This window comes from Limulus polyphemus, unplaced genomic scaffold (assembly GCF_000517525.1).
Source record: "Limulus polyphemus unplaced genomic scaffold, Limulus_polyphemus-2.1.2 Scaffold2407, whole genome shotgun sequence".
Lineage (NCBI taxonomy): Eukaryota > Metazoa > Arthropoda > Merostomata > Xiphosura > Limulidae > Limulus > Limulus polyphemus.
Window position 1 is genome coordinate 53,066 of NW_013668017.1, and position 12,890 is coordinate 65,955.

A 12,890-nucleotide genomic window follows, 5' to 3' on the forward strand; every position below is an offset into this window, starting at 1 on the left:
CAAGACCATAAAGTTCAACTAGTCCAAAGTAAGATTCTAGCTTACACTTTTCAAGAAAAATATAGAGACTTTGGACGACTTCCATAAAATGAAATAATTCATAGGTCCAGTGTTGATACGATTTGAATCATTACTATGGCATTATTAACAATCATGTTTCCAAACAAAAAGTACAAAATATCTACAAAAGTAGAAAGACTTAAAACTTCTAAGCTTTCATGTAATAGACAAACAATTATCAACAAACTTCTCAACTACCTCAACTTGCATGACACAGCAAAAGTCTTAATGTTTTAACTTCCACTAATTTACAAATAGGCCTTGATGAACTAAGCAGAAAATTGATACTGAATTATAAACAAATGCAAGAAAATGAAAGCAAGCTCCCTCAATCTCCTGACAAATTCTAAGCATCATGAAAACGAGACTCTCATTTTCAAAATTCTTAACCCCACACAAGAGAATTTTCTTGCCAAGGTAAAAAGTTTAAGCTGTCAAGGAATTTGTTCAAGATTTCTATAAAACTAAGAAGAAGAAAAAATTGATAAATTACAAAAAATTCTAACATGGTAATAACAAAAAACGATAAAGGAAACAAAGTCGTTTTACTAAATAAAACAGAGTATGTTGTATCATTTATGATCTAATATCTATGAGAAATTATGAATATGTAGTTTATAAAAATGCATTAGAGTTTCGGAAATTGGTAACAATGTTGTAAAGGCAAAACCACCACAACCTCACGGCAAACGTACATAAAACGCCCTGAAAATTACAGTTCATAATGGCCACTTATTCAGAATTCTATTACACGTTGGCCAAATATATTAACTTGGGTTATCTCAACCATATAATAAAATCCTGAAATTGAAAATAATACTCCTCACTTTATTCAATTCATAAAGAGGTTAGGTCCAAAAATAAAAATGACAACTTTCGACATACAAAATTCATATAATGAAGTTCCTTGAGAAAAGGCGAGCATATAATTTTCCGTATCCCTAAACCAAGAATCCACACACCTAAAACGACTTATGACAAAGTATACTACACAGACACAGGATTCAAAAGATTACAGCTTCAATACTTTGAAAAATTGTTTTACTCACAGTACCAAGACATAAGATATTCAAATCACCTACTGTCTTACTATAATCTACACACCCCGTTGATCTGTTTTCTTGATTGTTGAATTGATGTTGACACTTCCGATCTGGGTGTAACAAACAATTCCAAAAAAAGAAGAAGAAGAAGAAAAAAAGTGGATGGTTATAGTTTTTCTGAATTTCTCCTATACTCGAAGTCGTCAAAACAACAGAAAAAAACATTTTCCTGACTGGCTTGCTTTGAGTGACGCCAGCAATGCACTGTGCTGTTTTCCGTGGTTATTGTTTTATACTGTAGACGAAAATCGCACACAACATAGCGTACTGGTAAGAAGTGAAAAAAAAAAATTAACAATTGTACAAAAACTTTCTGAACGTCAAAAAAGTATCATAAAGCCTGTTACTTCCAGTGGAAGGAATCATAAAAGTCGCTGGTGTAAACATCAAAAACAGTTTGTAAGTGAAGCTGAAGATGGAAAATAATTTTGCAGAGACTACTGGATATTACCTTACATCAAGAAGCTTGCCGTTTCAAGGCGACAACAATATGACTGTTTATCCCAGCAATGGTAACTTTTGGGGAACTCTTGAGTTGCTAGGTCACTATGAGAGCGTCACTCGTGAACATATAGATAAGTGTAACAAGTGCAAGCTGAAGGCGAAATAATGTAATATCATCCCCGTTACTTATCATGGCAGTCAGAATGCGAAGTCTATATATATTCCGCAATGATACTGAACTGACACAATTTAGAACAAGAAGTTACAGCTAGTCTTCAGTGAAGTATAGATAGATCTTCGTTTTTTCCGTCTGTTACCGGTGGCTGCTGTTGAGGCTGAACAAGTTGGAACTTATTAAAAACTACAGAAGATCTACAATGGGATACGAACGTTTAACATATCTTGCGATTTTGTCAATTGAATGTGAACTTGCCCAAAAAATTGACTTTAGTATTATTATTAATGACTTTGCTTTTAAAAAGGTAAAGATCTAATCGTAACGTGGAGACCATGTCTGTTATTTCCTTCATTCATTTTTGTTCGTAGCTTCAATATTCTTTCCATGTTATCGTCTGTTAACATAAGATATTCAAATCATCTACTGTCTTACTATCATCTACAGACACCGTTGATCTGTTTTCCAGATTGTTGAGTTGATGTCAAAGTAATAAGCGACTAACAAACTGAAAATATATACAGTTAAATATGAATGACATGTCCGAAACAGAGAGCAGAAATCAGACGCAAGCCGTCCCTAATATATACAGTTAAATAGAAATGACATGTCTGAAAACTGAGAGCAGAAATCAGACGCAAGCCGTCCCTAATATATACAGTTAAAGAAATGACATGTCTGAAAACAGAGAGCAGAAATCAGACGCAAGCCGTCTCTGATATGTACAGTTAAATAGGAATGACATGTATGAAAAGAGAGAGCAGAAATCAGACTCATGTCGTCCCTAATATATACAATTAAATAGAAATGACATGCCTGAAAACAGAGAGCAGAAATCAGACACAAGCCGTCCCTAATATACACAGTTAAATATGAATGACATGCCTGAAAACAGAGAGCAGAAATCAGACGCAAGCCGTCCCTAATATATTACAATTAAATTACGAATGACATGTCTGAAAACTGAGAGCAGAAATCAGACGCAAGTATTATCTAATATATACAGTTAAATAGGAATGACATGTCTGAAAACATAGAGCAGAAATCACACGCAAGCCGTCCCTAATATATACAGTTAAATATGAATGACATATCTGAAAACGGAAAGCAGAAATCAGACGCAAGCCGTCCCCAATATGTACAGTTAAATAGAAATGACATATCTGAAAAGAGAGAGCAGAAATCAGACGCATGCCGTCTCTAATATGTACAGTTAAATAGGAATGACATGTCTGAAAACAGAGATCAGAAATCACACGCAAGTCGTCTCTAACATATACAGCTAAATAGGAATGACATGTCTGAAAATATCGAACAGGAATCTTTCCCTTTCGACGCAAATATAAACAGGGTTTGATTGGGTTTTGAATTATCAAGGGAAATTTCCAAATATGCTTTCGACGCAGGTATAAACAGAGTTTGATTGGGTTTTGAATTCTCAAGGGAAATTTCCAAATATGATTCCTACGCAGGTATAAACAGGGCTTGATTGGGTTTTGAATTCTCAAGGGAAATTTCCAAATATGATTCCTACGCAGGTATAAACAGAGTTTGATTGGGTTTTGAATTATCAAGGGAAATTTCCAAATATGCTTCCTACGCAGGTATAAACAGGGCTTGATTGGGTTTTGAATTCTCAAGGGAAATTTCCAAATAACTATTGCACCTCATCACATCCCATCTAATCTGATTTCATGTAATATGATGACGCTTGTTAAAGTTTAGTTTCTGGAGATTTTGAAGCCAAAAAAACGGTCGTCAAACATTCTCAAGTTTTATTTGTTTAATTAATATAAAACAAATTGTTGCATACACTTGTTTGAGAGGATAACACCTATTACTGTTTCTAAATTGTTGAGTTTAGGATTTATCTATTTCTTGATCCTTTGTGATATGTTATGTTATAACTAGACATCAATACTATACAGTTATATCTACTGATAATTGGCAGTATTAAATTTGCATCTACGTTGCGTATAAAGTCATTTTTTTTTAAAGTTCTTAGTTTCAACTTCCACCATACATAATTCAACTCTGTTTATATTATACAATAAATATTCCCACATCATGAATGTCTCTCCGTTGGTCTTTGTTTATTCTTAGCTTATATTAGTAAGGATACAACCAAAAACAACCTAGAAACAATCACTTCAGTTGTTATCAACACCTAAGGTAAAAATCTGCTAAGCAAAAAATAAAAAGTACAAAATTAGTTCATGTAGGTCCAAATATTTTGTCCTAAAATATAGTACAAGAGTTGTAATGATAAGTTACAAGTAAAGGTAGATTGCATAGAAGAGTGTTCATTATCTGTAATGACGTTAAAATGATGAGCACCTAGGCCTCACAAACCCCCCTTCTTTCTCTGATGATGTTCTAGGTGATGGTACTGCTGGAAATTTTTCTCAGTAGATGTGTTGTTGTTCCTCTTCTCTTTATTAACTGCTTCCCAAAGTTCATCAACGACTTTTGAAGGCCTGTTTGATCGACCCAAGGCAAAGTTCATCAACGACTTCTGAAGGCCTGTTTGATCGGCCCAAGGCAAAGTTCATCAACGACTTTTGAAGGCCTGTTTGATCGACCCAAGGCAAAGAATGTCAAATGGAAATGTATCTTTAACTTTTAAGTCTGCTAATGGTAAATCATGAATTTTTGTTTGTTCTTGTATTTTGCGGTGAAAATGGCACATTAATCTTGTCCTTGTTTCATTCTAATGGTTCAGTTATATGGTTTGGGGGAAGCAAGCTTGTGAGTACGGCTCTTGTGTCGGTTTTTATACAAATATCTGTAGGATTGATGAGGTTTTTTTGGTTTGTTCTAGTAACCATCAGTTTAACTTTAGTGTTTGTGTTTATCTTTCTTTACCGATGCAATTCACAACAATGCGATATCATTTTCTTATTATTTTTATCATAAATAAAAGGGCTTCACGTCAGAAAGTCTTTATACGTGAGGAGTCGAGTAAAGGCACAATCTACACTCGAAAATCACCATACTCAATTGAATTGCAGCAACCGTCTATGTGCTTCTAACCTGTGTAGTCACAGGCCAGGGAGACAGACAGACCAAGATGACTGGATATGCAAATTATTACCATAGGTCGTAAACAAATCTCTGCATAATATTTGATCTACATAACTTAATCTTAAAATTGATAAATTTTTGTTGGTTTATAAGTTTCGAAAACTATGTTTTTATAGATATTACTTAATTATAGGAATTAACAAAATGTAATATACCCTAAATTCAACAAATACAAAAATTATGATCAAACTACGATAACAATGGGGACGGGAGGAGGGGGGGGGCGTTCTGACGAGAGAGAGGTGCCTTAAAAGTAGACTCTACACAATATTAGAGGCATACCATCCATTAGATTGTCAGGTCACATTTCTCACAGATTAACAGCGTTTAGAGTATGCACCTATGGTTGGGGGGACGAAAGGATGATGCTTCCGGAATATAAGGGCAGTGATCTGAGTTGAAACTCACTAACTCTATAATTGCAGAGAAACGAACCTAAACGCATTTTCTGCAAAACCAAAGACGTGTGGATTGGGTGTTTTGCAGAGTACAACATAATAATATTATTTCTTTCTTTTCCCAGTATATCATACTGCCTTTGTTTTTCTTAACGATATGCCTACTGGCATATACCACCCCACTTCAACTACTGCATGTGAAACTATTGTCTTAACGATACGCAGGGGCGGTATATGCCAGTAGGCATATCGTTAAGACAATAGTTTCACATGCAGTAGTTGAAGTGGGGCGGTATATGCCAGTATGCGTATCGTTAAGACAATAGTTTCACATGCAGTAGTTGAAGTGGGGCGGTATATGCCAGTAACTTTAACCACTGTATGTGAAACTATTTTAAGATAGCATAAAATTCATATTACGAGCGGATGCGAGTGACTATTTTTCACAGCATCTAGCACTTAACCAATATATTAAAGGTGTTACGGTGTAGTTTGACATATTATGGATGCTATTTTGATTATTTTTTTACCCGTCCCGATCAAAAACAGTAAAAGTACTAAATTGCCCCAGTTTTTCTCTACCCCAATGTAAGCTTGATGGGTACAGTTTGTCATTATACACAGTTCCTTTAAAGTTTACTTGGGAAATAACCTGAAAGACATCACACAGAACAGTATTCCATCTCTCTCTCTGCTACGTTTTCTTAACTTAATATGTTACTGGGCAACCAACTCAATTAAAGATTTGAAGACCTGCCCAGCCTCGAAAACAACAACAACAAACACGAGGAAAGAATATCTTTCTTTTGAGAAGGTTTAAGACAACTTAGGCAAGTTTTATTAATTATTATTTTAAACTACATAATATGGTCAAATTATTTAGCAAATGGTAAAAAAAAAAAAAAAATATTGTAATTTTACTGTTAAAATGTCACTCCATATGAAAGTCCCAGTTTTTCACTCTAGAAATCCTGTAATCAGGTTTAATCTTGAACTTTAAATGGAAAAGGATGCATGCCAGAAATGGAAAATAAAAATACAATCTAGGAACATCTAAAGATTTGGTTAAACCTGTTTAGTTGCAGTTTGAATATCAACTTTGATTTGTTTGTTCTTAGATCAAGCTTTTCACTGTCAAGCATTAATGATTCTAACAACTTAACCAGAAACTCTGCTGGGTCATCATTATATGTACCAATGGCAAACATTATCAATCTAGCAGGAACCCATCTTAATGAATCGTTGGGACTCCACCTTAATACCAGAATAGGAATAAAATGGTTTTATTTCATATTAATTTTTTCATCCAATAAATTTTACTTTTTTTAGTTTTAGTAAATAATTCTGTAATTTACCATCTTGAGTTTTAGATGGATCTTTATATAACTTATTGAATTTTAGTTCTATCAAGTAAGACTTCTTTATTATTGTAATCAGTTTTATTCAAAATATTGACACTTTTACCTTAACAGGTTTTACAATCACTATATATTTATTTATTCTTAAACATTTTATAGTCTGAAATTCCTGTTTAATTATATAGTAGGTTTACTTCCAGAGTTGTAATCATTAAAAGATGTTAAAGCAATGCTACTTACTTGAATTCTAAAATATTCATTGCTTTTCCACCAGTGAAGAAGAAAAAAAACTAAAATAATGTACAAACTATAACTATAGTCCTCAATTAATTTTTGTTACAAAGTAAATTACTCCATTTAACACATCATAAATAATAACTTAACTGACCAAAACCTCCTTCAAAATAATTAAAAACACAGGACGATTAAAATTTCCAACCAATAGACTTATTCTTCTTTATACACAGTTCCTGTTCAATCTGCCTTTACGATGATTTTAAATTGTTCTCCACTTATAGGTTCATTACATTGATTCAGCTTCTGCTTTTTGATGCTTGAAAAAAGATGCATGTTCTCATATTATACTGTCAACCACCAGGTGGAAGATTCAGTATAACCTAAAAATATTTAGGACATTTGTATTCATATACAACACTTCATCTACTGACCTTAGACTACAAATCTATTCACTACTCCTCCAATGATCATATTATTTTGTGGCCAAGTTGGGGTAATAGACTTGTGTATGTCCTTTTTGTGTCAAATTATGTCACAACAGAAGAAAGGTTTACCGACTTGTGACTTACATTGATGTAATGTATATAAGTATATTAAAATATGTTTGCAGACGTTAAGATTAGAAATGATGTGATCATAATACTTCAACAGTCAATGACTTTTGTCAACCATTAATGCTATTTATTTGATCACCTGTACTTTTCTGAACTGTGGAGACTTTCATATACATGAAATTGCAAGCACTGTGATACTTACAATTAAATAGCACTTGTTTGATACTAGCTATAAGAAGCCAAAATCTGTCAGTATTCATTTCAACAGCCATGAATCGAAATGTTTAAACCTTTTGTTGAATATAATAACACATTTAAAAATCATTCTACAGAAAAGTACTTCATCAGAACATCTTAAGCCAAAAAAGCCAATGGGCCTTAATTCACAAGGTTAATGTTCTTTCACTTCCCTCATTTGTCATGTGCTCTTTACTCTTTTGGTGGTAACATGTCTTTGTGAAGTGTATATTTTTTCATAATGCTCATTTCAGTTTTCGCCGAGAAGAGTAAAAAAAAGATACATGTTTAATTTCTTGATGTTTTCAATGTTGTACTTTTAACTTACATGACATGCACATTATGGATTTCTCTTATGTGTCAATTTAAATTTTCTTCTGACAAAACCTTTTCAAATTCTCAAACTCCACAAGCTACTTGGTACTGCAAATACTATTTTATTTCCATTATATATATATATATTTCTTCTGGTAGTGGGAAAGAACTTTTCAGTAGATTGATGAACAGTTATTAGTATATTTCTCTGATACAGTTTAATCATTATAACATTACAGAAAACATTTACTTTGATGTGTTTACTTTGTTACTTACATTGAAGTGTTTACTTTGTTTCAAACACTCCAATAAAGTTCCTGAAATGCCAATCTATGTATAAACATAAAAACGACAAAGCAGTTACATAAGTCCCAGTACTAGTACTGCCTTAAAAAATAACTTCCGGTACTCAGTACCAGTGAGTACGAGCAGAATTTCATACCTAGTGTGCTGTTCATTCCCATACTAAATGTAAATAAATATTACATCAATTTTAGACATATTTTTGATCAAAATGAAAAGAATATGATTTGTTTGGAAACTGATTAAATACATATAAAACAAGCCTGTTGTTGCATACGTCATAAATCATCAGCCCAAACTACACAGTTGCTCTGATACCTCAAAAAGTTTTCCAACCTGAATACCACATAAATTGTAAATGTAATAATTGAATTTTTAGGTAGTTTAGTCTGTATTCAAAGTTTATTTCACATTTTGAAGTTTAGCAGCAATGATGGGAAGATACTGCAAAATTTGTCATAAAATGATAATCACCACTATAGTCTATTAAAAGTATTTAATTCCACAACTGTGCATGTGATAACTGATGTCATAGAATATTTACATGTTATATCTTCCTGTTTATCCTTGTCAATTACCTCCTAGTGACCTTGTTAAGATGCTCCTGTCTTTCCTGAGGTAAAGTATTCCATTTTTCAAACCCCAAATCTGATTTCTGTATAGATGGTGCTTTGTAGAGCAAGATATTTTGCACAGTTTCCTAATATATATATAAAAAAACAGAATGAATATGAATATCACTGTCACTAAATACACCCATATAGGTGGGCTGTACAGTGTATAAAACCAGGGCATGCATTAACAAACTTACAAATGAAAGTAGAAATATGAAGACCAATGTAATTATTACATACTATTCAAAATCATATCGTATATTTAAAGCTTTTACTGCTAAAGTACTCCTCTAATAAAGTTGTTTTAATGACTGTTTGATTATAAATTCTATCATTAACTTTACCTTAATGTTTTATAAAAAACATGGTCTAAATAACCAGGTCAGAGACTCCAGTAATTTAGAATTGCTGACCAGAAGGATGGAAATCAGTCACCAGCACCTGCTGCCTACGTAGCTGCTCTTAACCAATCATAGGATCGACCATCATTTTTATAACATGCCCACACCTGAAAGTGTAGCTGATGTTTTTTGACACATAACAGGATCAAATCATTAAGCTTCTGATTCATGGCTTAACATGTTAACCATTAGGTCACAGACAGCCACAACTTTAATTTGAATGTTTCAAACAAACTAGAACCTAAACTACAAGTTAGTTGTTTTCAGTGTTAATAAAGCAATTTTAGGCTAAATACTGAATGTATTGGAATTTTATAAAGTTCAAAATATATCACATTTTGTCAAAACATTTGAAGAAAATATATTTTATATTTTATAATAAATATAAAAGTTGCACTAAAATCAGTAGAATTGTTTGATTCCTAATGAAAAAAATGATTGTTGGTGCCCTTTTAAGCCCAAACATAGAAGAATGCTTATAAACTAGGAAAAATATTCAGTCTATAATAACAAAACAGCCTGTGTATGTGTTAGTCAGTCAGCACCATAGCTCCAGGAGGAAACAACCTAGAGACCTGAAACTTTGCACACATACTAAGAGAATTCTGAGGGTGTGCACTCGGGTATCATTTTTTTTCTCAAAAAAAGTATGGCCAATTTTTTTGGCCTATAGCCCTTAAGCCATAAAAAGAAGAAGTATATGCTGCCATCTGTCGCTTGGTACAACAAATTGTTAGGGAATAAGTGTTTAATAATAACAGTTTTGTAACAACAGGTTAAAAAAAAACACATATAAAAGTGTTACAGTTAATTATTGATGGAAATGATTATATTTAAATGTTTGTTTGTTTATATTTCTGATTTTCAAATTGATACAAAATTTTTTTAAATAAAAGTCATTATTACCCATGCAGTGAAAACACAAATTTGAAATAAGATATTTTTTTTTTGCTGCACAAGTAATAACCACCTTTATTAAAAAAGATTTCAAGGAGATAAAAATGCTGCACAACCTTTTTCAATCATTTTACAAAAAGTGACAGGAGAGGAAATGCTTAATCGGGAACAGTATCACCAGAGGTAAGAAATATTTTCCATCATGCTTAACTAGCCCTAATAAGTGTTGTTAAAGACTCATAATGTAGGTTAATTAATATGTAGAATTATACACAGACTTTTATCTAAGTTAAAATACTTTTATTTACGTACTTACTGGGTTTTCATCAGGCAACAATGTACTGTGCGATAAAAATTCGTCAATTGTGAAACTCCAGTTTAAAATAGGTATCTAGGCAACAATCATAATAATAACTGACACCTGGTATTAAAGTTATTAAATATATAGAATTATGATGAATATAGAATATAATCCAATTGCTTCAATATAATAAAGATAATAAAAATACAATTATAAGTATTATGTAGAGAAAAAATAAAAGATTTTTACATACTTGAAATAATACATTGTAAAATTATATGTTTAAGTTTACATTGAAACCACATAGATAATATTGTGTTTGTGTAAGTTTCTATTTGATTTTAAGTTGCAAAGTAAGATGAGTAGTTTGGCTAGCTGAGACTCATTGATTATACTAATTAAATAGAGGGATGAACAACAGTTTAGGTTTTATTCTGTTCAAAATTTTTAAAAAACCTAATGTTACAAAACTGTTACTGTTTTATATTTTTTAAAAGAAACCACGCATAAAAGTATTAAAATTCGTATTATCATTTCCACCAATAATGTAAAACAATTACAGTTTTGTAACAACAGTTAAAAAACACGCATAAAAGTGTTAGAATTCATATCATTGGTGAAAATGATTATATTTAAACGTTTGTTCACACCAATTTCATATTCATAGAATGCTTGAAAAAAGTATGTCTTTCTTTTCAGTATTAGTACCTTTATGCATCTGACATGTATTGTTACATAAAAAGCAAAATTTTGATCTTTTCTGTTTAAAAATAGCTAAATATTGGCCTTCTGTTCAGGCTGGGTATGGATGACTTGTTCATAATAAAGTAGCAATGTTTTGACATCGTGATACTGACTACATCTGTGGAAAGTACGTTATGTCCAGAATGTCTGATGTGTAGATCAATGGACATCTTATTCTGTTCAAAATATTTAGTGTATATTTTCAATAGTATTTAAACTGTCAACAGGCTTATCTAATGTTACAGTTAGCTTAGTTTAGTTTTGCTACATGCTTAAAGCATCACGTCTGAGACACGGACTAATCTATTGGTAAGCCAGGTCCTAATGTTAACAGTCTGGAGCATACTCAGCCTAGCTGTGTACAACATTAGAGCAATGGCATCAACAGCTAACACAACTAAGATCTGCAAGATATACATGGTAGTGTCCCACATGCTGGGAAGATTCATAGATTATTTAGTGGAGAGGAAACTTTACCAAGTTCTGTTTCTAGAGGATGGAAATAACATGAATATTTCTAATTAATATAAGCAGGGATTATCAACATAGCATCCTATACTGGGGAGGCTTCTTGATAGTGGGTAATATGTTTATTCCTTTGCAATTACCACAAGAATAGAAGCCCCACTGTAATAGGCTACTGGCCCACTGTTATGTACTTGAAATTTAAGAGTGGAAAAGGCTGAGAACAGTGAATATTTAATGTATTGCCTATAAACACTAATACGTGAAAACATTGCACTATAATGGGTATCTATGGGAGAAATGAAACTTTTACTGTTTAGCAGAAGAGCAAAAGGGAAACTAAGGCCTAAACACTGAGCTGGTAAATAGTGCACCAGACACTGCTAATCTCACATTGTGACAGGTTACTACTATATCAGGAGTATCAAGGGAAAAGTATACTGCCTTGAAAAGCTTTCCAAATTTCATGACATCATACTCTTTCAAGAGACTAAACTCTCAGACCCCTACGAGTTCATTCTCACTGGAATTTACTTCATACCGCATGCTGATCCTGAAGTTGCGATGGCCACTGCAGTAGGGCATAATAGCAATATCTGCTATGAGCATTATGACAGCTCTTAGTGCAACAGCCCATGTGATGGCCACTGCAGTATGGTATAATAGCAACATCTGCTATGAGCATTATGACAGCTCTTAGTGCAACAGTCCATGTGATGGCCACTGCAGTAGGGCATAATAGCAATATCTGCTATGAGCATTATGACAGCTCTTAGTGCAACAGTCCATGTGATGGCCACTGCAGTATGGTATAATAGCAACATCTGCTATGAGCATTATGACAGCTCTTAGTGCAACAGTCCATGTGATGGCCACTGCAGTATGGTATAATAGCAACATCTGCTATGAGCATTATGACAGCTCTTAGTGCAACAGTCCATGTGATGGCCACTGCAGTATGGTATAATAGCAACATCTGCTATGAGCATTATGACAGCTCTTAGTGCAACAGTCCATGTGATGGCCATTGCAGTAGGGCATAATAGCAATATCTGCTATGAGCATTATGACAGCTCTTAGTGCAACAGTCCATGTGATGGACCATTGCAGTAGTGGATAATAGCAACATCGTGCTATGAGCATTATGACAGCTCTTAGTGCAACAGTCCCATTGTGACTCGACCATAGCTAGTAGTGGTA

General features: G+C 33.1%; 1 protein-coding gene across 3 annotated transcripts in view; it reads right to left on the bottom strand.

Annotated features, from left to right (window-relative positions):
- Positions 1-8,168: 8,168 nt before the first annotated feature.
- LOC106466873 (RNA polymerase II-associated protein 1-like) overlaps positions 8,169-12,890 on the bottom strand; it is a 120,245-nt gene continuing 115,523 nt past the window's right edge. For all 3 annotated transcript variants that reach the window (XM_022394944.1, XM_022394942.1, XM_022394943.1), the window contains exon 34: positions 8,169-8,968. In XM_022394944.1, coding sequence (XP_022250652.1) covers positions 8,843-8,968 — 126 coding nt within the window. In that variant the 3' untranslated portion in view covers positions 8,169-8,842. The remainder of the gene's footprint in view (positions 8,969-12,890) is intronic.